General features: G+C 40.0%; 1 protein-coding gene across 2 annotated transcripts in view; it reads right to left on the bottom strand.

Moving 5' to 3' along the window:
* The window catches only part of LOC125451110 (tudor domain-containing protein 7-like), a 98,610-nt gene that overhangs the window by 45,227 nt on the left and 27,123 nt on the right, over positions 1-26,260 (bottom strand). For both annotated transcript variants that reach the window (XM_048527857.2, XM_059642999.1), the window contains 2 exons: positions 17,724-17,815; positions 11,615-11,835 (listed from right to left, as the gene is read on the bottom strand). In XM_048527857.2, the coding sequence (XP_048383814.1) occupies positions 11,615-11,835; positions 17,724-17,815 (313 nt within the window). The remainder of the gene's footprint in view (positions 1-11,614; positions 11,836-17,723; positions 17,816-26,260) is intronic.

The raw sequence follows: 26,260 nt of genomic DNA, 5'->3' as shown, positions 1-26,260 counted from the left end.
TTACAGAGTGCTGTAATGGGATTCTCTTGGCATTAATGAAGTTCTATTTTTACTGCATGTTTTGAATGCTTTCAGATTGCATTATATGCAGATAGCTTGGTTTATTCTACTTATATTAATTACTCTTGTTTAATAAACTTACTTTTGTTGTTAAAGACCAGCATTTCATGCCCGAGTTTCGGTGAAAGACCACCTTGTTAAATAGAACCAAAATATAATACATCAAACCAGATTTCAGTCTGGGCTTGGGCTTACTAGTCATAACATCAAGTGGGATCATAATAGGAGCCTCTTCATTTTTCATTCCAACAACCTCTCATTAGGTTTATTAATATTATAACATTTGGTTGCCTTAGCAAATATGTACTAACATTCTTCTATATTCAAGCTGTACTCATTTTTCACTGCCTGAGCTAAGTTTGGATGTTAGACTGGAGGTGCGTTCCTCATTCCAAATGGAGTAATAACTACTTCCCCATTGTTAGACATCTGGGTTTAATTATTTGCTGTCCAACAGGTTAATTAAACTGGAGATCTTCCCTCTCTGAGCATTTATATAGATTATGCCCCAATTCTTCGGTTCAACATATATAATCTCTTTTTTCTTTTCTTCAGACTGTTCTTCAGAACAACCAATTAATATGATCACCTTGTTAAAACTGCATTCAAAAAATTTAGAATGTAACATCTGAACAACCGGTAAAACAAATTCAACCAACAAAATTCAAAATACCTGACTTCTCTGCACATAGATGCAAGGAGACAGAAAAGGGTATGGATCAAACCAAATTGAGCTGAGTGATGTTGAGTTGGATAATGCAGAAAGATTGAGTGAACTGGAAGCACAGTGCTTAGGGAGATAAAGCTTATTATGATGCAACAAAGGGCTAGATTATTCACGTCATTCATAGCTAAAGGATAGAAAGCCTAGCCCAATGTATCTAGGTAAATCGTACAGAGTGCTAGAATGCAGTGAACAACTGATAAGAAATCAGCCCAACACCTGGGGGTCATGGATATGTCAAAAAGGAGCTTCCATTTTTCATGTAGATAACCAACGTAGGCCAGTTAAGCTACCGTTTATTTTTTAAGAAAAATTCATGAAGCACCCATTCCGAAACCCATCAAACTGAAGCTCAACTGCAGACCCAGCTTCAGCTTGTGAGCCAGCAAATGGCCTCAGGTGAGTTAGACTTGTTTTCTGATCTATGTACATTAACTCAAATCAATTAAATTACCTATCTCCCTAGTAGGCATGGAGAAGTATTAATGTAGCAGTCTTACTTTTTTGAACACTGCATTTTCTGTAACCCAAGTGGAATGTTAAGATCATAAAAAGGTAGAAGTATCAGAGAAATCTGACTACAGCGCTGAAAATGAGATCCACTAAAAGTGGTAGGAGAGTTAGGAATACGTCCTTGTAAAAAGTTGGTGCAAGATTCCCTTAGGAACCCAAGAACTGAGCTGCACTTTGGGTGTCTATACAGGTTTAAATTTAAATATTATTTTTCCTTGAGTTTCCTTGGATGCATTGCTGGCAAGGGTAACATTCATTGAAAAAGGAGCGGTGAGCTACCTTCCTGACTGAATGCAGTCGACATTTTGCATGAACATCTCCAATGACTGACTGATTGATTGATTTACTGATCAACTAAAGTGAAAGGTTTTGTTTTGCGAGCAGTACAGGCAGAATAGAAAGCCAGGACACACAGATCATAGGGTGCTTAGACAGAGCGAGGCATACGGGGTTACAACTGCACACAAAGTGTGCAAAGCAAGATCAACATTACACATGAAATTAGAAAGGTCAATTCAGCAGCCTAACCACAGCTGTTCTGGAACCTGTTAGTGCAAGTGTTCAAACTTCTAAATCTTCTGCCTGACGGACGAGGTTGGAAGAGAGCATTACCAAGGTGATAGGGTTCTTGGATGATGTTGGCAGCCTTTCTGTGGCAACAAGTAGTGTAGGTGAAGTCCATGGATGGGAGGTTGGCTTCTGTGATAGTCTGGGCTGTGGACACAACTTGCTGTAGCTTGTTATGGTCCTGGGTAGAGCAGTTGCCATACCAAGCAGTTATGAACCTAGATAGTATGATTTCTATGGTGCATCTGTAAAAGTTGTTGAGGATCCATATGGACATGCTGGATTTGCTAAACCACCTGAGGAAGAAGAGGCTTCTGTTGTTGTGCTTTCTTGACTGCTGCATCTGTATGGGAGATCCAAGACAGATTGTTCGTTAGCGTCACTCCTAGAAACTTGATGCTCTTAATCCTCTCCACCTCAGTTCCATTGACGTAGAGGCATGCCCTCCTCCTTTCTTCCCAAAATCAATGATCAGTTCTTTTGTTTTGCCAACATTGAGAGAGAGATTGTTATCATTGCAGGATAACACCAAGCGTTGTATTTTCTTCTTGTGTTCCGACTCATTATTGTTCGGTTTCCAGCCTACAACGGTGGTGTCGTCAACAAACTTAAAGATAGGGTACATATGGAATTTGGCTACACAACTTTGGGTGTACAGGGAGTATAGTAAAGAGCGGAGTATGTATCCTTGATGGCCACCAGTTTTGAGGATTATCCTGCTGTTAAAAAGAAGGAATTGCAGATCCTTAGCCCAGCAACTGTGAAGGAATGGCAATATAGTTCCAATTCAAGATAGTGTGGTGGCTAAGGAGGAACCTTCCAGGTGATGGTGTTCTCCTGCATCTGCTGCCCTTTGTTCTTCTAGGCAATGAGGGGTCAGAGGTTTGGAAGGTGCCATCCAAGGAGCCTTGGTGAGCTGTTACAGTGCATATTGTAGATGGCACACACTGTTGTCAATGTACACTGGCACAGAACAGCAATCAAGCTGCTGCTTTGTCTAGACTGTGTTGACAATCTTCAGTGTTAATGGAGGTCCTTTCACCGAGTATTCCATCCTATTCTTGCCTTGTGGATACATAGTGATTGGACTCGGATAAGTCAAGACAAGTTCCGAATTATTTACTGCAGAAATTACAACTTCTGATCTGCTCTTGTAGCTGCAGTATTTAAATGGCTAGTCCAGTTCCATTACTGGTCAATGGTAAACTCTAGGATGATGATGATGCAGGATTCAACATTGGTAATGTCATTGAAAATCAAGGGATTGTTACATTCTCTATTGTTCAACACAGTCATTGCCTCACTTTTTAATTTCAAGTACCATTCAGGCCAAACACCAAGATCATGAACATGGTCTAGGTCTTGCTACTTCACAGACACATGTCACTCCAGTGTCTGAGGAGTTGCAAATGTTACTGAATGTGGAAAATGCTTACTGATGATTGTACACCTATCTTAGAATGGAGACAATGGGTCCTCGAAGAAGCAACTGAACATAGATAAAACCTAGGACATGACCCTGAAGAATGAGAGCTGTTGTGGTGCAGTGGTAATGTCCCTACATCTGAGTCAGTTGGCCTGGGTTCATGCAACCAGCAATCTGTAATCACATCCCTGAACAGGTTGATTAATAATACCACAAGAAGGGTAGAAGTGCTGGGACTGAGATGAATTTGCCTCAACAACAACAGCCTTTTGTTTTGCACATTATATGACAGCCATGAGTGGAGACTCCACCTGCTCACCGCAAGTTATTACTGACTTGCCATACCTCAGCAATTGCTGCTTTTATGTATAGGGCAATCACTCCTACCTCAAACATCTGCACTAGAGCCACCCTTGTGGAACCCAAGCTTAAATTTATGAGCAAGTTATTGCTGTGAAAGTGCTGCTTCATAGCACTGTCAGTAACAGATTCCATTGTGTGTAATAGTTGACCATGGACTGGTGGAATGTTGCTAGTGTCGAAGCTTCAGTGGAATTGCTTGTTCGGGTCAAAATGGGAGGACATTTACCAGGACTTTTCGCCTTGGCTGTATCCAGTGCCTCAGTCATTTGATATCGTAGAATGAATCAAATAGTTTGAAGACTGATATCCATGATGGCAAGAGCATCAGGAGAAGGCTGGTTGAACCACCTGTTCCTCATTTTGGATGAAGTTTGTTTCAAATGCTGCAGCCTTGCATTTTGCCTTAATTTGCTGGGCTTGAGAATCAATCAAGAAAACTGAGCTCACTCACAAAAACAATCAAGTGGTTTAGCTTAATATGTTACAAATTTTAGTCAAATAGTTGTTGGTAGTACAGAACATAGAACATAGAACATAGAACAGTACAGCACAGAACAGGCCCTTCAGCCCACAATGTTGTGCCGACCATTGATCCTCATGGATGCACCCTCAAATTTCTGTGACCATATGCATGTCCAGCAGTCTCTTAAATGACCCCAATGACCTTGCTTCCACAACTGCTGCTGGCAACGCATTCCATGCTCTCACAACTCTCTGCGTAAAGAACCTGCCTCTGACATCCCCTCTATACTTTCCACCAACCAGCTTAAAACTATGACCCCTCGTGCTAGCCATTTCTGCCCTGGGAAATAGTCTCTGGCTATCGACTCTATCTATGCCTCTCATTATCTTGTATACCTCAATTAGGTCCCCTCTCCTCCTCCTTTTCTCCAATGAAAAGAGAACCTGAGAACTGATGAAATAATTCACATTTTGTCAAAGCTTTCCGTCTTGCACTTTTTAGGACAATTTGCAAGAATAAGGGAAACTTCTCTAACTCAACCATTGTTACTGGATATCTCTTAACTACCGCCCTACACCCTCCCACCCACCCTCCAGCTTGTTTTTATTTCTCCTCATTGCCCCCTTTTCTCATCAATTTCTCCCTTCTTCTGAAGGTTGGTTAAGATTGATTATTAGTGGGTACAGTTTGTTAGTTATAGCTTCCTAGCATTTTGAATCACAGATTAATTGAATGTCTACAGTGCAGAGCAGGCCGTTCAGTCCATCAAGTCTGCATCAACCCATCGAAGAGCAGCCTACCCAGATCTGTAACCCTGCATTTCTCACAGCCAATCTACCTAACCTGCACATCCCTGGACTCTATGGGCAACTTAGTTTGGCCAATCCACCTAACCTACATGTTTTGGACTGTGGGAGGAAACTGAAGCACCCAGAGGAAACCCATGCGGACACAGGGAGAACATGAACAAGATCTGAACAATATCCAGGCTTGGGATGACAAGTGGCAAGTGACATTCACACCACACAAATACCAGGCTATGACCATCACCAAGAAGAGACAATCTGACCACTGCCCCTTGACATTCAATGGCATTACCATCACTGAATCCGTCACTATCAACATCCTGGGGGTTACCATTGACCAGAAACTCAACTGGACTCACCACATTAACAGTGTGGTTACAACAGCAGGCCAGAAGCTGGGAATACTGCGGTGAGTAACTCATCTCCTAAATCTCCAAAGCCTGTCCACCACCTACATGGCACAAGTCAGGAGTGTAAAAGGAATACTCCCCACTTGCCTGGATCAGTATAGCCCCAACAAAACTCAAGAAGCTTGACACTATTCAGGACAAAGCAGCCCACTTGACTGGCACTACACCCACAAGCATTTACTGCCTCCACCACTGATGCTCAGTAACAGCAATGTACACTATCTACTAAATGCACTGCAGAAATTCACCAAAGCTCCTCAGACAGCACCTTCCAAACCCACGACCACTTCCATCTAGAAGGATAGCAGAAGGCAGCAGATATATGGGAACACCACCAACTCCAATTTCCCTTCCAAGTCACTCACCTTCCTGACTTGGAAATATCGCTGTTCCTTCACTGCTGCTGGGTCAAAATCCTGGAATTCTCTCCCTAATAGCATTATGGGTCAGCTCACAGCAGGGGGAACGCAGTGGTTCAAGGAGGCAGTTCACCACCACCTTCTCAAGGGCAACTAGGGATGGGTAAGAAATCCTGGCCAGCAAGCGACGCCCACATCCCACAAAACGAATAGAAAAACAAAATGGAAGATTCACACAGACAGTCACGCGAGGTTGAATTCGAACCCAGGTCCCTGGCACTGAGAGGCACCAGCGCTAACCACTGAGCCACCATGTCACCCCAAAAGGACCACCGTCACATTTTATGAGGAAAAATTACAGCTGATTCTCATCTGACCCAATCCTCATATGACATTCATACAAAGGTATATCCAGCAGATGTCATTCAATAGTTTTCTCAGGAGGGAATACTGGTTGGTGCCTTTCTTCCCCAACGCCAAAGTAGGCACTCCACAGTTAACTACTGCACCATAGCTGATATAAGAGAATTCAGCAGAGACATTAAAAACAATTTATACCATCTTTGTCTGAAGGGTTCAAGCTACACATCAGATACATTTGCAAAATCATTGAGGAACTGTGCTTCTTTCCATTGAACTATTTGAGTTACATGTCATTTTCTCAAAAAAAAATTCTACATACAAATTGCCTTACACCCTTAGCACAGAACCCGAGGGAGAAAAAACAAAAGCTCCAATCGGCAAATATTTGAAACTCAAAGCAGCATCAATATTGAGCTTCCAAATGACTGAAAATGGACTATTTCTCTTCAGCAGGCAAAGGTTTAAAACGTAGATCAATAAAAGCAATGAGATGACCAAATATAATAAAGACAACAAAAAAATTGAAATAAGATTCCAGATAATTATAATCTCATGTTTAAGCACAAAGAAGTACCAACCAGGTGCAATTAGCAGCTCGGTTTAAACTCAGATGCGGTAGCAGAATACAATTCCACCATTTAGGGTGTAGGCAGCTTAAAATTTCAGGTACAGAGAGACAATGCACCAAGCACCAATTCCTATTTTCACACATTACAAATGCAGCCAATAATGAACAGAGGCATGAATTCAGCACATCTGTTTTCTAAAATAGAAGGACAAGATGAACTGATGTGGCAAAAAAAAACATTGCAGTTAATTCCATGTTTATATGACTGTTCCTTTTTTGATGTTACACATGAAGGACACAGTTTCAATCACTTGCAACACAATACCTTGTGCAGAATTGCCTGTAAAACCTACATTACAGGTGAGCATCATTTCTAGACAAACTCAATCTGAAGATATTCTAAAATACAACTATAAAGCAAATTAACACTGAAATGCCTTTACCCATTACTTTTCATATTAATATTTTAAATCAGCTCACCATGTTTTGGAAATATGTAGCCATCTTTTTACAGATTTCATGCACTTTTAGCAATATTCTTTATTCTCGGCAGTACACAGTGCAGGTTTTGTTCTAATCTATTGCCTTTAGACTCCCTTGTCAATGATTGTGACGTTGCTTTTGCACACAGCTCACAAGTTAAGGGCAGATGCAAAATTGCAATGCTTGCTAGAAAGCTGCTTGCATGAGAAAGGAAATATCAGTTTGTCAGTCTTAATGTAAATACTTCCTTCATTAGATATAAATACAAAATAGTACGTGCATTGTCACTCTTGAAAGCATTCATAAAAGATTTCTCAAGCAACAGACTAGGGAATTTGGACTGGTGCTGAAGCCCAGCCTGTGGGTAGGGGGAGGGGGCACTGTATAGTATTTTGAAAACTGAATGATTGATATAGTCTGAGAAAGCTTTGTGATGATTTTGCTCTAGTCTACCTTTTGCAAATGCATGACAGTACTGCTCCAATGTAACAAATAGAAAATAAAATGAGAGAAACACAATCCATCTTTCTCTAATAGCACAAATACTTGTCCTGCCAGGTTAACTACATACAGCAATTACTTTAGCACATCTAATTGAAGTAGGAAATCCAACTGATTGCACACAGATATAAAGGATGGATAGGTAGCAAAGCCCAAAGGAGATAAGTGTACTTGGGATAAGGATTTTCAGAGGTATCTGCAAATATAATTACGCTCAGGCGAGGTAAGTGGAATAATATTAGAGAAGCCATACTCCAGTTTTTAAAATCACATGCAAACAAGCAAACTATTTGCAAAACTATTTCTATTCTAAAAAGGTGAGAGTATAGTACAATTAAAAGAAACTGTGTCTCATAGTTAGGCCGTTCATAGTTGAAATTACTGCACCTCTGCCAAATGGTATCATGCAAGCTGAACGTCTCTGGTAACCATAACCCTTCAGCCATGACTGTAATGCCTTACAACTATCCTAATTACTGTCCATCTTAAAGACCAATCGTGATTTAGCAGACCATAGCCAGAGTGCAATGCTCACCTGTAATGAAGACTTTACAGGCAATTTTCCATAAGCGTCACAGGTTCATATTTCCACTTGAATTGGTGAAGCTCAGTGGCAGAGGGCGCAACAATTTTATACTATAGCTTTTCCCAATGTCTTGGGCCTAACCAACTGCAGATATGAAAATAAGTATACATTTGTAATTCCTTCATTCTCAAACATTTTTTTCTGGTTGCAATATGTGAATGTAGAGACCGACAATAATGTTTTCCTTTTTAAAACAAGGCACAGAACAGGGCCTGACAAATTGACACTTCAGAGAAACCAACAGAAGCCAGATACAACCAGGCACACAAAACTCTTTCCAACATTGATATCTTCAAGTAGCAACTTTGGTACTCTACCAACTTTTGTAGCAAACAAGAAACTTAAGTAGGAGGAACTGTGACAAATTGTTCTGATATATAAATGCAGAGGCTTTATCTCAAACTGTATGAGAAATGTACTTGCGCTGTGGCAGAAGATGGCAATGTAATATCGCCATGGGACACCAGAAAAAAAAATCAGATTTTCACATCGTGGAACAATCTGACTGTTGACAGGTACACATACAGTTCCATATACCAATCTTATATCTACAGGAACTTCACACAGACATCCATAATCCAACTGTGGTAGACAAAGTATGTCCAACAGGAAACCTGTGTTTTTTTTCCTACAAAGTAACTAGCTCTACGGCGATTTTTAATTCACTCACAGGATGTGTTCATCTCTGGGTGAGGCCAGCATTTATTGCCCATCATGTAGTTTACAGTCAATCATATTGCTGTGGGTCTAGACCCACATGTAGGCTAGGTGAGGTAAGGATGACAGTTTCCTTACCTGAAGGGCATTAATGAACCAGGTGGGTTTTTCCAATAACTGGCAATGGATTTCATGGTCATCATTAAACTCTTAATTCCAGATTTCTTTTTAATTATTGAATTCAAATTCTACCATCTGGTATGGCAGGATTCAAGCCTGATAATTAGTCAGGTCTCCAGAATGGGCTCCGGAACATTAGCTGGATCTCTGGATTAAAGTTCAGCAACATTACGCTCACACATCTAGCAAAAAGTATGATTTTAGCTTAGCTGCAGTCAAGTCAGAAGGTTGTGGGTTCAAGCCTCACTGCAGACTTCAATAGAACAGAGGCTCACAAGATGCTATAATAAGGGAGTGCTGTAACATCTTTCATATGATGAAGGCAAGATGGTAGCAGAGTCAGATGCTCCACCTGGAGCTCCTCTGCTCCACCCATTCTCTTTCTTTTCTTTTTTCTCTGTTGTTGGCAGTCCTGCAGCAGCACAAGGGGGAAGTGAGTCCTGGTGCAGCATGAGGGGTACAAGACTGGGAGCAGTGCAATGGGAAGCTAGTCCCCATGCAGCGCAACCTACCTTGCTGCAGCTGAGTGCCATTGAAGAGCAGGCTGGAGGCTGGAGTGGAGCAGGACAATTGTTGTACTGGGGCCTAATTCAAGTGGTCAGACTGAGTGATCACTGAGCTGTTGCTATTTCAAACTCTTCACCAGACTGAAATGTCAATCTTTTAACAATGTATCAACTATTCTTTTTCTATTTTATATTTTAGAATTTGTAACAAATGCTACTACTTATCTTTTTATTCCTTTTATTTCTCTTTAAATCTAGCTTTGTAACTAGGTTAATAAAATGTGAGGCTGGATGAACACAGCTGGCCAAGCAGCATCTCAGGAGCACAAAAGCTGACGTTTCGGGCCTAGACCCTTCATCAGAGCTATTCTGATGAAGGGTCTAGGCCCGAAACGTCAGCTTTTGTGCTCCTGAGATGCTGCTTGGCCTGTTGTGTTCATCCAGCCTCACATTTTATTATCTTGGATTCTCCAGCATCTGCAGTTCCCATTATCACTGATACTCTTTGTAACTAGATACTTGTACCCAAGGTGGCGCCATTAGAGACAGCTATTGTTGAAAAAAAACTTTTCACTGTATTCCAGCACTCAAATATGTGACAATAAAGGATATTCTATTCTGTTTGAAACAGCCTTCCTACCAAGTGGGATGAGAACCATTCCATTATAATACTTGAGGAGGAGCTGGCAGCCCAGTGACTGAGCTGACTGTCCAACTTCAACTAAAGCCACCAAAATCACGTCACCATATTACTTACCCATTCAAAACAATGACTGCCTATAGACCTCGCTTAGAACATGATACGACTTAGTATAAAGCAAGATTTTTGTGCTGCCACCATGACCTGCGCTTTTAATAACAGTCTTATTTATTTCCTTGTTATCAATTTCCAGTTTATAAATCTAATGCTTTTATTTGACAAGCAAATGAAAGATTAGAATCATTTTGCACTCTCCATTATCTTGAATGCTTTGGAGCTGAATATCAATTGTACTTCCTTGGGAAAAAAGGGAATAATTTCTAGACTAGATTTAATTGATAAGAAGCATTGTGTTAACCTCTCAAAACACGGGTACATATCCTTCGACATCACAACAGTATAAAATGCAATCAAAGTTTACCTCGACATTTATTCTAGTTTTCAAAAAAATGAAGTTATATTACTGAATATTTTTACTCTGAGAATTCTTGTGGCCTTGATGGTCATAAAGTATTCTTTCAAATGCTTTAATAAGCTTAGTTGTCAAGTTGGCAGTCACAAATTGATTGCCTAAAAGTTGTTAGATTTAATTTAATTCTTCTGCTGTTCAAGTCTTACCACTGTATGCCCCTTTAATCCGACAGGGGGCAAGCATGGCAATAAAAATCCAAATGAGATATATAATTTCTTTATGAAGATTAATTATATATAAATCTTTTTAAAAAGTAATAAAATAAAACTATATTTGTCTTGATTGATCAGCTGTTCAAGAGATTTCATTTTTGTTATGCATAAGCAAATGATATTCAGCATTATTTTTGACTTACTTGTGAACTTTGCAACACCAAACGTATTGACTGGACAAAATAAAAGGGTCACCATACAACTGCTTTATGAAGTCATCTGTGTCAACACAATTCGTTGCACTTGCAAACCAATCAGAATGCTGGAAAAGTTACTCTTCAAAAGCAACTCAAAAGGACCAATAAGCAATAGTCACCATAGATCAATAGCTGATGAGATTTTTCAGTCAGATTGTTCAAGTGGACGAATCACTATGACAATAAAAAGCCACTGGTGGGATGATAGTATCCTGATCCAGGAGCCTGGGTTCAAGTCCCATTTGCTCCAGAGGTGTGTAATAAATTTGACTGATTAGAAAATAGCTAAAAAGCCACTGTTAAATCCACCACTAATTAACATATATAGAGTTTAATACTTCCTTTTCTCAGCAACAACTGCCCTTAAGATGACTGAGTTAATTAAAGGACAAGGAAGAGAAAGTGGGAGAATGGACAAGAGACAAGCACATCTACATTTTAAACTACATTCAAAATTCTCTTTAGCAAACACTGGTCAGGTATTATAATGCCACTCACAGTGCATATATGAGTCCAATGTTCTAATTGCTTTAAAGCATCTTGCTGAAGATCCTCATTGAACATCTTTCTGTACAATTGTGGCAATTTTGATAGCCAAATTCCATTAGTGTATTTGTCCAAGATCTCCTTCAGTCGGGACTGGATCAACTCATTACTGTAGTTGGATTGAGGTGGTGATGAATTAGATTTTCTGGTATCTATGCCGTCACTCCAAACCACTACAAAAGAAGTGTAGAAAAAACAATGCATCACAATTTATAATTTGTTTTCTCTATACCAATACAATCAAATAAGGTCAAAGTAACAAGTCGGGGGGGGGGGGGTTCTTTAAACAAACAGCTGAACACTAGTGGGACGAATAATTGTAACCCTACAGTTTATGTAGCTCAAGTGTTCAGCAGCTGATACTATTTGTTAAAATGTATTAGGCAACAGCAATAATTCCTCAAGCTGTTGTATAGTTATAAACTCTACCACATGCTGAATCAATATGACAGTATACTGAATCAATATGACACTATACTGAACAAAGGCATGTCGGACCAGACGCAATTGAAAGAAAAATTAAACATGGAAAGAACAGACAATTTGCTATACCAACAAATAAATAAAATTTCAAAGCACTATTAAGTGGCCATTTCAACATTACAATATTCAATATTATTTCCATCCAGAAGGTGGCAGGTTTTGCTCGGAAACAAATTATTAAACCCAATATTACGATCACCTTTCACACGAACGGAAATTCTCTTCCTCTAATCAATCAAAAATGACTGCAAAAATCAGAGAATGGTCAAAATATCAACATGATGACCCTTGAAGGTAGCGGCACAGTCAGAATAGACGAGTTTGAGGAGAGATGTTAGCATTGGTTAAACAGGAATTTAAAATCAATTTCAGAAGTGAGAGAGAGATGGGATAACAGAAAGAGAACATTTCAGATTGCAGAATCTAAATGGCTAAAGAAATAGATGCAGGTGGTAGGCTCGAGGAAGGGAAGGATATTCGAGAGACTACAGCTCAATGAATAAAGGGTCGTTAGAGAATGCAAAGAGAGTTAACCTGCCTTAGTGGCCAAGGTGCAATAACCAACAATAAATTTTGGGAGGTGGTTGAAGTGTCAGAGGCGAATAAGTACTTTATCAAGCATGTTAAATTGAAAACCTTGAAAATTGGAGACAACGAACGAGAGCAAAGACAGGGAGACGTGATTGGTGATGTTAACCATCAAGTTGAATGTGTAGGTCTTATTTGCAACAACAGCATCAAGGATACTATCTGGGCAAGACTGCATCAAGCTGTCCTTTGATCTCTACATTCGCAATTTTTAAAAAGCCTTTTGCAAGATCCATCATCATGGGCTGCTTCAACTAAGATAATCCTCACATACAACAGAAAAATAATGCCTCTTGCAGACCTCCAATGAGGTTCAACACAAGCTGAAAGAACAGCATCTCATTTTCCACTTGGGAACCTGCAGGTCTCAGGACTCTACAACACAGAATTCCATACTTTCAGAGCATGAACACTTTCCTTCCCCTTTACCCACACTCTCACCCTAGGCATGGTGATCACACGGGCTGCTTTCAGTGAAGCCAATCCACTTTCACCTACATATGGTCTCCATTCTCAACTTTTCTCCTTCCCTGGAAAACCATTATTCTTCCCTTTGTTTGCCCACTGTCTTTTTCTTAATCTTGTCTTCATCTCCACTTGTCCTCTCACTTTCTTACTACCCCCAACTTATGTTCAGCAATATAAACCACTGTTATCTAGCTTCTACAAGTTTAAACGAAGGGTGGCTGGACCAGAAACGCTGACTCCATTTTCTCTCCAAAGATACTGCCAGACTGCTGAGTTTCTCCAGACATTTCTGTTTTTGTTTCAGATTTCCAGCATCTACTGTTCTTTGTTTAATTGTAGCAAAACTGGATGCTTACTACTGCTCCCCACAAATCAGAAAGACCTCGCAAGCAGTAATATGATAATGATCTATTGCCTACTTTAGTGACATTGGTTGAGAGACAAATGATGTCTACCTCAATGGGCACCCTTTTAGTTTTCAATGGTAACAAGGTGTGGAACTGGATGAACACAGCAGGCCAAGCAGCATCAGAGGAGCAGGAAAGCTGACGTTTCAGGCCTAGACTCTTCTCAGAAATGATGTTGGGATCTTTTCTATCCACCTGATGGATAGACAGGGGCTGGGATTAATGTTTGCACTTTCTTAATTATAATACAATAATACAACTATACAATAATTATTCTTATCGCATTATTGTCCTGACATGCCAGCACTGCTTTTGTTCCAGTCTAAGGCTGGAATCTGAACCTACAGCCTTCTGACACAAGGTTCAGAGTAGGGTTCAAGGTTCTCAAGATACAAGACCATTCCACTTCCTTCCTTTTGAATCCTCCTCCATCTGATATCTTAATTGGCCCTGCCTCTTCATTGATGTCGCTTATTTTTTCCCATCCTTGATTCCCACTGTTTTATCTGTTTCTCCTTTGCCTTCTTGACCATTCACTCAGTTTTCCTCCCTTTTACCACATTGTTTCTTTATTCATGAGGGCGTCATTGGCTAAGCAGCATTTATTGCCCATCCCTAATTGCCCAGAGGGCAGTTCAGTGTCAACCACATTGCTGTGGGTCTGGAGTCACATGTAGGCCAGACCAGGGAAGGATGGCAGTTTCCTTCCCCGAGGACATGAGTGAACCAGATGGGTTTTTCCAACAATCGACCATGAATCCATTATCATCATTAGACACTTAATTCCGGATATTTATTGAATTCAAATTCCACCATCTGCCATGGCAGGATTCGAACCCAGATCCCGAGAATGTTATCTGGGTCTCTGGGTTAACAGTCAAGCAATAATACCACTAGGGCATCGCCTACCCTGCTTTGATGATCAACATCATCTGGTAACTTCAAGGCAAACATTTCAAACTACTGTACACTATTCGTGCACAGTTTCATAGCTCAAATTATCAGACATGCGCGCACGTGCACACACACACACACACATTTGAAATAATTTTGGAAAAGGGAAGCATTCTTTTATTGGGCTAGCTCAATTTTATTGACGTTTTAGCAGGAGGCATGGTAGCTCACCAGTTAACACTGGTGCCTCACAGCACCAGGGATCTAGGCTCAATTGCAGCCGCGGGAGACTGTCTGCGTGGAGTCTGCCTGTTCTTTGCGTGTCTGTGTAGGTTTCTTCCGGCTGCTCCAGTTTCCTCCCACAGCCCAAAGATGTGCAGGTTAGGTGGGTGGCCATGCTAATTTGTCCCTTAGCCAACACATCCCTGGAAGCTATATGTGAATTAGCCATGATAAATGCAGGGTAAATACTGGGGTTGGGTAGGGTCAGAGTGGATGCTCTTCGGAGGATTGGTGCAAATTCAATGGGCTGAATGGCCTCTTTCTACATTGTAGGGGTTCTATGATTTATATTCTGAAAGATTCTGCACCATGGGAATATTTTAAAAGTCAGTTGACCAGAGGTCAGGGCCTGCATATTCCTGTGAGAATGAAAGATAAGGATATGAAGACTAGGGACCACGGATGATAAGAGATAAATTAAAGCTAGGTCAAAGCTTTTAAAAAAAAAAGAAAGATATGAAAGGTTTAGGAAACTGAAATCAAGTAAGGCCCTTCAGGAATATAAAGGAAGCTGGAAAGAACTTTAAATACGGAACTAGGAGAGCTAAAAGGGGCCAAGAAATGTCCTTGGCAAGTAGGATTAAGGTGAATACTGAGATCGTTTATACATATGTTGAGAGCAATAAGACAACTAGTGAAAGAGTAGGTCCACTCAAGGACAAAGTAGGGAATTCAAGCATCGAGCCGGAGGAAGTGGGGGAGGTCCTTAATGAGTACTTTGCATAGACATTCACTAAGGATGCGGACACGGATGAGGTTTAGGGACGGGTACGTTGATATTAAAGAGGTGGTGGTGTTGGGTGTCCTCAAAAACATGAAAGTTGGTAAGACCCCAGGGGCTGATGGGATTTATCCCAAGATACTGAGGGAGGAAAGGAGGACACTGTTAGGACCTCGATGGAGATGTGTGTATCCCCTTTATCTACAGGCAAGGTCCCATAAGACTGGCAAACAGCCATTGCTATCCTTTGTTTAAGGAGAACAATAGAGATAATCCAAGAAATGATAGGCCGAAGAGCCTTACATCAGTGTTAGGGAAATTGTTGGAGAAGATTCTTAGGGACAGGACTAACTCACATTTGGAAGAAGAATGGATTTAATACGAATGGTCAAACAAGGCTTTGTGCAGGGGAGCTTTTGTCTCACAAACATGATTGTGCTTTTTGAGTAAGTGATGATCATTGAAGGGGGCAGGGCAGAAGATGTTATTCACATGGACTTTACTAATGCATTTGACAAGGTCCCTCACAGTAGGCTGGTCCAGAAGGTTAAGTCAAATGGATCCACAGTGAGCTGGTGAGTTTAATACAAACTTGGCTCAGTCATAGAAGACAGAGGGGTGTTTTCTGATTGGAAGTCTGTGACTAATGGTGTTCCACAAGGATCAGTGTTGGGATATCTGTTGTTTCTATAGAAATGATTTGTATTAATATATAGGTGGTCTGACTAATAAGTTTGCACATGGCAAGAAAATTGGTGGAGTTTTCAATAGTGGGGAGGGTTGTCAAAAGATACAGTAGAATATAGATCAATTGGAAAGTTGGACAGAGAAACGCAGATGGAGTTTAATCCGGAAAAGTGAGAGGTGATGCATTTTTGGGAGGTCAAGTACAAGAGGAAAGTATACAAATCAATGACAGAACCCTTTGGAGTATTGATGTACAGTGGAATCTTGGGATCCAAAGGGAATAGACCCCTGAAGGTGGAAACACAACTGGATAAGGTGGTCAAAGGTGGCATAGGGCATGCTCGCCTTCAGCAGTTAGGGCATTGAGTACAAAAGTTTCTAAGTCAAATTGCAGCTGTATAAAATTTGAGTTAGGCTACATTTGTAGCATTGTGTGCAGTTCTGGTCACACACTACAGGAAGGATGTGGAGCCTTTTGAGAGGTTACAAAAGAGGTTTAAGGATATTGCTTAAACTGGAATATATTAGCTATAAAAGGAGAGATTGGACAAACTTGTCTTCGCTAGAGTGCTGGACGCTAAGGGGCAACCTGAGAAATATATAAAATTATGAGGGGCATGGACAGGATGGACAGTTGGTGTCTTTTTCCCCATGGTGGAATTGTCAAGTATGAGGTGGCATGGGTTTAAGGTGAGAGGGGAAGTGCACAGGAGATGTGCGAGGAACATTTTAAAATAGAGGGTCATAGGTGCCTGCAGTGCAGTGCCAGGGAGACGGTTGAAGCAGATATGACAGCAACATCTAAGATACACTTAGACAGATACATGAATGGACAGGGAACATAGGGATACAGACCATATGCTGGCAGATGGGATTAGTTCAGAATGGCATTGTGATTGGCATAGAATTGGTGGGCTAAAGGACCTGTTACTGTGCTGTAATGGTCTATGTTCTATACATTCCTTCAACTAACAGTTACAGTTTATGGACAAAAATATCAAGTTGAGGTTCAGACAAAAGCCGTGGAGTAAAAAATTTCATGTCATTGTTATGAGACAAAACATTTCAATACACAATTATCAATGACTATTTTTGGCACTTGTGTAGTCCTTAATTCAGAGGCCTTGTGTGTATTTAAGGCTGAGATGGATAGATTCTTGATCAGGAAGGCAAACACGGGCTATAATGAATGTGCAGACTGATGAATCAGCTATGATTCTATTAAATGGTGGAACAGGCTTGACGGGCCAAATGGTCTACTTTGGTTCCTATTTCTTATGGTCTCAATTTGGGCATTATAAATTCCATGAACCCCAAAAGACTGCAGATGAATTTATTCTAATAAATTATAAGATTCAATTGATATATCAAAAACCATGCAATCTTTACACACGAAGAGCAACATAAAATTCAGATTGCAATTATAAATGGTTATGAGGCAAGTTTCCATTATTAACATGGCATGAAAACCATTACTTCAACATTCATGGTCATGAAATGTACAATGCACAACGCAAAGCTATCTACATACCACTATGTTCACCTGGCGTGTTTTTTGCCAAGTGCACCTGAAGTTCTTTTTGAAATCGTGGAGGAAATGTCATGGTTGGCCTTTTCTCAGATCTATAAAACCAAAGAATGCAAAATTATATCCAGAACAGAAATCAAAGAAGTGTGGGTAAAATGAGAATTTGAAAATGCTAGATGCTTTATGGATCTTGTGATAGATCAGTATCAAGACTTTAACTGTTAAAACATAACATGAAATATGCATTGGTTCACAACAATGTTGACACTTAGCAGTTTTAAGCGATGTATGTGGTCTGTCAAATTACAGATCACAATTATTGCAGGCAAATACCATAGATGAGGATTTTTAAAGAACGAATCATGACATTATGGACGGTTTCAACATATATCCAAAAACTTCAAAACTAAATTTTAATAATTGAAATGCTAATAGATATAGCAAAGAATCAGTATTACAATCTTCTAAGTCTGGTTCAAATTCTTAAATCATACTTCTTCAAAAATTAGGCAAATTCCAACAAGCAAAGTGACAACTGCAGGAATTCCTGAGTCAGGATAAACCTCCACACAGGGAATGCGACAAAAGTTCAGCAGATTAACTCAAATGATGGAATTGTCCTTTGAGGGGGGAGCTATAAGGAAAGGATGAACAAGCTGGGGCCTTTTCTCCTGGAGCATCAAAGCTGAGGAGTTACTTTAGACGTTTACTAAACCATGAGGGGCATAAATACAGTGAATAGTCAAAGTCTTTATCCCCAGGGTAGGGGAATTCAAAACTAGAAGCCATAAGGTTTAAGGTGTGAGGGGAAAGATTTAAAAGGGGTCTGAAGGTCATTCTTTTAAGTCTGAGGGTGGAGTGTGTATGGAATGAGCTGCCAGAGGAAGTTGAGGAGGCTGGTACAACCACAACATTTAAAAGACATTGGGATGGGTATATGAATAGGAAGGCTTTAGAGGGATAACGGCCAAATGCTGGCAAATGCGATTAGATCATTTTAGGATACCCGGGCTGCATGGATAAGTTGATCTGAAGGACCTGTTTCTGTGCTTTATAACTCTGGGTAATGGACTCAATCATCTTGGAGGCCAGCATTTTTTTTTGAGATTCATGGATGAGGACGCCCAAATCCCTCAGTTCTGTAGCTTTCTGCAGTCTTTCTCTATTTAAATATCCAGTTCCGCAATTTTTCTAAGCAAAATAGAAAACCCTACATTTTCTCACATTCCATCTGCCAAGTTTCTGCCCACTTTTTAACTAGTTTATTTCCCTCTGCAGACTAAGCCAATTTCACTATTTGTCTTCCCATCTATTTTTGTCATCTGCAAATTTGATTACCTTTACTCTTCTCATTCAAGTCAATGTACGTTCCCTGTGGTCCACCACTTGTTACAGGTTGCCAACTTGAAAATGTCCCTCCTTATCCAAATGCTCTATCTTGCCTTAGTTAGCCAATTCTCTATCCATGCTAACATACTACCTCCAACACCCTGGGGTCTTTTCTTATGAAGGAGCCTAATGCATGGCAACTTACTAAATGCCTTTGAAAATCGAAATACATTACATCCACAAAGAATTGGAGTAAAGTTGTCAGGCATGCCTTCCCTTTTTATGAAGCAATGTTGATTCTGCTTGATCATATTATGCATTTCTAAATCTTTGCTGTTATGTACTTTAGAGTAGGCTCTAACATTTTCCAAATAACAGATGGTCTGTGGCTACTTGTTTTATGCTTCCTTCTCTTGCACTTCTGAGAATTTAGAAGAGTTAGAACTGATCTGGTTGAAACTTGCAAAATTCATAAAGGATTAGACAGGATAAATGCAGTAAGGATGCAATCTTGGAAGGTGGGGGGTGGTGGTGTGGGTTAATGAATCTAGTTAACAGTGTACAAAGTCTCAGAATCAGGGCAAGTCATTTAGGACAGTGATGGGAAAGCATTTCTTCACTCAGGGGCTCATGAATCTTCACAATTGTCTACTGCAGCAGCTTTGGAGGCTCAGTCATAGAGTAAGTTAAAGATAAAGATCAAAGGATTTGTCAACTTTAACAGCATCAAGAGAAATAGTGATGGCACAGGAAAATGGCTTTGTCATGTACAATTAACAGAGCAGGCTCAAGAAGCTGATTGGCCAACTCCTGCAATGTTCCTATTGCTGTTTGACCTAAACTTTAAAAATAATTTTGAAATTCTATGTGGATGTGTCTAAAGGCATAAAGTGTCCTCTCTTCTATTGGTGTTTTTTTTGCAACTTTATTGCATAAAATGTCTAGTCTTTACTGGAAGTTAGACATCTGACTCAAAAAACAAATTACAGAGTCCTAAGAGTCTTTTGAGTATAGGAGTTGGGACAGCATGTTGGGTTGCACAGCCCATTAGTGAGGCCACTTTTGGAGTACTGTGTGCAGTTCTGGTCGCCTTGTTATAGGAAGGATATTATTAAACTGGTGAGGGTTCAGAAAAGATTCACCAGGATGTTGCCGGGTATAGAGGATTTGAGATATAAAAATAGACTGGAAAGGCTGGGAATATTTTCCACTGGATTGTATGAGTTGAGGAGTGACCTTATTGAGGTTTATAAAATCATGAGGAGTAGAGATAAGGTGAATGACATCCACACCTGGTCTGGCCTACATGTAACTCCAAACCCACAGCAATTTGGTTAACTCTGAACTGCCCTCTGGGCAATTAGGGATCGGCAATAAATTGTGCCAAGCCAACGATGCCCACAACCCGTGAATAAATTTTTAAAAAATGTGGACTGCAGCGGTTCAAGAAGGTAGCTCCCCATCACTTTTTCAATGGCAGCAAGGGATAGGCAATAAATGTTGGCCAGACGGTGATGCCCATATTCCATGAGTGAATTTAAAAAAGATCACTGTGGCCAGCTGGATTGCATCCCCTTCCACTAAAGGAAGGCACAGAGGAAATAGCGGATTTTAAACAAAAACGAAAGAAGTTGATTAGTGTGCAGGAGAGACATGTTCCTGTGAAAATTAGGGATAGAAATGGCAAGATTAGGGAACCATGGATGACAGGTGAAATTGAGAGACTAGCAAAGAGGAAAAAGGAAGCGTACATAAGGTCAGGCGACTGAAGACAGACAAAGTTTTGGAAGAATATCGGGAATGTAGGGCGAATCTGAAACGAGGAATTAAGGCGGCTAAAAGGGGACATGAGATATCTTTAGCAAACATTGTTAAGGAAAATCCCAAAGCCTTTTATTCATATATAAAGCGCAAGAGAGTCGCTAGAGAAAGGATGGACCCACTTAAGGACAAAGAAGGAAAGTTATTCGTCGAGTCAGAGAAAATGGGTGAAATTCTTAACAAGTAATTTGCATGGGTATTCACCAAGGAGAGGGACATGATGGATGTTGAGGTTAGGGATATATGTTTGATTGCTGTAAGTCAAGTCGGCATAAGGAGGGAGGAAGTGTTGGGTATCCTAAAAGGCATTCAGGTGGACAAGACCCCAGGTCCAGATGGGATCTATCCCAGGTTCAAGAGCAAACTATACAGTAAATGGAAAAGACCTGGGGAAAATTGATGTACAGAGAGATCTGGGTGTTCAGGTCCCTTGTTCCCTGAAGGTGGCAACGCATATCAACAAAGTGGTCAAGAAGGCATACGGCATGCTTTCCTTTAGTGGACAGGGTACTGAGGACAAGAGTTGGCAGGTTATGTTACAGTCGTGTAAGACTTTGGTTTGGCCACATTTAGAGTACTGCGTACAGTTCTGGTCGCCACATTACCAAAAGGATGTGGACGCTTTGGAGAGGGTGCAGAGGAGTTTCAGCAGGATGTTGCCTGGTATGGAGGGTGCTCGCTATGAAGAAAGGTTGAGTAGATTAGGATTATTTTCATTAGAAAGATGGAGGTTGAGGGGGGACCTGATTGAGGTCTAAAAAATCACGAGGGGTATAGGCAAGGTGGATAGCAGGAAGCTTTACCCCCTCCCAGAGCGGGGAACTCAATTATTAGGGGTCATGAGTTCAAAGTGAGAAGAGGAAAGTTTAAGGGAGATATGTGTGGAAAGTTCTTTACGCAGAGGGTGGCGGGTGCCTGGAACGCGTTGCCAGCAGAGGTGGTAGACGCAGACACAATCGTGTCTCTTAAGATGTATCTGGACAGGTACATGGATGGGCAGAGAGCAAAGGGATACAGACCCTTAGAAAATAGATGACAGGTTTAGACAGAACATCTCGATTGGTGCAGGATTGGAGGGCCGAAGGGCCTGTTCCTGTGCTGTAATTTTCTTTGTTCTTTCAGTACAGACACTGGAAATCAGAAACAAAAACAGAAATTGCTGGAAAAGCTCAGAGATCTGGCAGCATCTGTGGTTGAAATCAGAGTGAACATTTCAGGCCTCTTACGGTCTCTGATTTCTCCCCAAGGAAATAGGAGATGCTTAGAGGATCTTTTTTGCTATTTTCATTTGATTATATTTGCAGTACTAAAGAACTGAAGAGAGGACTACAAAATATTCAGGCTGATTTTAGTGCTGGGCAAATTATCAGAATCAATTCTGACAGAAAGGATAAATGGTCACTTTGAAAGGTAAGAATTACTGAGGAACTGTCAGCATGCTTTTGTGAAGGAAAGGTCTTACAAACTTAATAGATTATTTTGAGAAAGTAACAAGGAAGACCGATGAGGACAGTGCAATGAATATTGTCTACAGGAATTTTAGTATGATAGGTCTCACAGGCAGACTCAACAGAAAAGTAAAAGGTCCATGGGATATTGAGAGATTTGGAGAGTTAGATTCAAAGATGTCTCACTGACAGGAAACAGTGCAACCAAGTGTAAATGAAGTATAATCTCATTGTTCATATATTCAATTCCCCTCACAATAAATCATAACTTTCTGATATATTGCAGATTAACATTCTGCAATTTATACATGAGGAAACTCAGATCTCTTTTGCATCTAAAAGTTCTGCAACCACTCATCATTCAGATAATATGCTTTCTCGTAAAATTTCTTTTTGCCAACATCGACAATTTCATACGTTTTCACATTGTACCCTATTTGTCAGATTTTTGTCCATACACTTAATCTATTTATATTCCTTTTTAGGCATCCTTATTCCCCTTCACAAGTCATTTGCCTTCCTATCTATGTCATCAGCAAACTTAGCTACCAAACCTTTGATCCCGTCATTGACAAAATGTAGAATTGAGAACCCAGCAACAAAACACCTGTGGAACATCACTTGTGATGTCCTGCCAGTCTGAAGAACTAATTATTCTTACTCTCTGTTTCCTGTTAGCCAGCCAATCTACTATTCATGCCAAATGTCTCCTAATACACCATGGGCTTTTAAGTTCCACAACAACCATTAATGGGCACCTTATTAAATTACCTCCTGGAAACGTAAATACAACAAATCTATTGGTTCTCCCTCATTTACAGCACAAATTACTTCTTCAAAGGATTTCCAAATATGAATTCCTTTGGTAACATGTCAGCTCTGCTTTTTGCCTTAAAATTATCCAAATGCCCTGTTATAATGTCTTGAAACCCTATGGAAGATGTTAAGCTAACTGCCCTATTGTTGTCTACTTTCTGCCTCCTCTGCATGAATAAATAGGTTGCAGTCATTATTTTCCAATCCCAAGGTATATTGGTGAGACCATGCAGACGCTCCGACAATGGATGAATGGACACCACACAACAATCACCAGACAGCAATGTTCTCTCCCAGTCAGGGAATACCTCAGCAGTCAAGGGCATTCAGCCTCCTGGTAAGGTTCCTCCAAGGTGGCCTTTGAGATACACAACAAAGCAGAAACACCGAGAAACTAATAGCCAAGTTCCATATCCATGAAGGTGGCCTCAATCGTGACCATGGGTTCATGTTGTGCTACATGTGACCTCACACACAGTTCTGTTTCTGTAAAATCTTCCTTACTGTCCTGTCATGACAGAATCACCTGAATAAATTGTTATGATCTCATTACCTTAATTAGTTTGTACAGTTTTGGATTACTTATTACTTCGGTTAGACCCTCGTCATGCAAATCTTATACCTATCATATTATTCCAGTCATTTAGTGTTGTCTCCAGCACTAACTTATTTTTAACTTTTTTGAAATTATCTCTCTGCCTCATTTAATCAGATTATAGGTCATCCCTTAGCTTGTTATTCAGCTACTGATACTTGACTCACACTGTCTGACACCCGATCACCTGCAGAGACTTATTACTCATCACTCAACTCTCACTATTTGCATGATCTTTTGATCTCTCTGCCTGTAAATTCTGTGCCTGTGCGCTCCCTTCTCACTTCACCTAACGAAGGGGCACACTCCAAAAGCCTGTGATTTCAAATAAACCTGTTGGACTATAACCTGGTGTTGTCTGACTTCAAATGTTTCCTGGTTTTATACACTGGCTGACTTCTTTCCTCCTTATTAATCTTTAGTAATTGCTTGCTTGTTTTATATTCTATCCAAATCGCTGACGTGTCACCTACCTTTGCAGAATTATTTGTCTTCTCTCTGAGTCTGATACTATCTTTGACATTTTTAGTTAACCATGGAGGTGGCTTCATCCTTTAGGATTTTTCTTTTTTGCTGGAACGTATCCATTCTGTACTTGCTGGAATTTCCCTTACCTGTTTTTATCTTTTAACTTAATTTGTCAGTTCACTTCTGCTAGCTCTGCTTTCACGCTCTTATAATTCAAAATTGTAGAATTTGACCCACAATTTTCTCCCTTAAATTGTATGCGAAATTCAATGACATTGTGGTCACTGCTATCTAGAGGCACCTTCACTTGGAGGTTAATGAATCAAATCCTGACAATGCAAGGTGTGTGACTCAGCAGAAGGTGAGCTATGTTAAAATGGGAATGAGAAACAACGATATTATAAAAATCAACTCTGAAATGGAAAAAAATCAAAGAGGGTAAACATAAAATGACAACTCTCCAAATACTTAAATCTTAGTTAAGAATGTTTAGAGCTTAACTGACATCAGCTGACAATATAACCACAATTTCAGAGGCCTAAAATGTGGGCAAACAGCTTGCCATAACAAAACTTTGAAAAACATGTTGATCAGAAGTTAGTCTATGGGATTGCTGAGTTAGTTGCAAGCTTGTTAATAACAAGGGAGATCATATTTTAGTACCAATCCAAAGAAGCACATGAAAATTAGGTTCAAATTGGAACAAAAAATAACAACAGCACAACGTTATTCAAATTAGATGCTGTCCGCCTGGGAGATGCTGAGCATTTTTCACATTCCTATCTATTTGATCAGGTAAACATTTAACCACATGACTATGTTGATCTGTTCCAAATACTGGCGTGGAAGAACAAAATTTAACTGCATTAATACAGTTGGTCTTGAAATAGAATGGGAAACTAGAAGAAAATGTATTTAGCACATTTTGTGACCAACAAATCTTCATTGTGAAAAGAGGTACAAACAAGTACATTGCTACAGCCGGGAAGGGTGCAGTCCAATTGTGCCATCTATGTAATTAAAAAGACTTGTATAGTTAATCGCAAAAATCTTTTAAATGGGTGGCACAAGCCTTTGTTCACTTTGGCCAAAAAGTGATTCATGCCGACTTCGCATATTTTTTAGAAAGCTGTTGGGCCAATTATGCAATTACAACTGAATATTTGCTAAAGGAGGATTTACAACACAATACAAATGGATTTATATCAGACCATACTGGTTAAATGAAAGCTCACACTGCTTATTGGCATACACTGACCTCCCTATCACACTGCACTACGAACAACTCTGTTGTTTCTAGTAAATTCAATGGTACACTCATCTGGAATGACCTGTCAGCAGATGCAGGTACAGTTATAGTATTTAAAAGACATTTGGATAGGTACATGAATAGAAAATGTTTAAAAGGGGTATTAGCTAAACACAGGCGATTGGGACTCGGTTAGCTTGGGAAACTTGATTGGTAGGGACGAGTTGGGCCAAATAGTTTGTTTCCATGCTGCATGACTCCAGGACTGGTGTCAAGCAGGTAAGTTCAACAAATTCGCTTTGGTACTGAAGACTGTGCAACAATTTTCAGTGCAAAAGATCTTAATTTCAATAGTGACCCCATCACTTTTTGACGTTTATCCAATAAAAAGTACAGAGGAAGTCAAATAGCATGAATGCATAAAAACATTTAACAAATTACAACAGCACCCAAGTTGAGGAAATTTTGGAATGATTTTTATATTCCTACAGCCACTGAAATATCTGAACACAGCAGATACTGAAAAATTAATGCTCCTAATGGAGACCATTTCCTTTACTTTCCTTTCATTTGCTGTGCCCAGGTGAGCATCTACTACAGGAATGGGAAAAAGAAATTGGACTTGCTTCCAGATGTACTATTTGTTTCTTGAAGAATATTCTTTGATCTCAAGTATAAACCGCATAGTAACAGCCATAAACATTCATAAAAATTTCATAGGAACCAGCTAACCTTTAAGGCTACATTGCCTTGTATAGTAGTCATTGCTGATTTGCATCCCAACTTCATCTCTAACTGTCTATGCTGATATCCT

The sequence above is a fragment of the Stegostoma tigrinum genome, chromosome 3 (genome assembly GCF_030684315.1).
Source record: "Stegostoma tigrinum isolate sSteTig4 chromosome 3, sSteTig4.hap1, whole genome shotgun sequence".
Lineage (NCBI taxonomy): Eukaryota > Metazoa > Chordata > Chondrichthyes > Orectolobiformes > Stegostomatidae > Stegostoma > Stegostoma tigrinum.
Note: the sequence above shows the minus strand (reverse complement) of the source record. Positions and strands in the feature narration are given on the sequence as shown.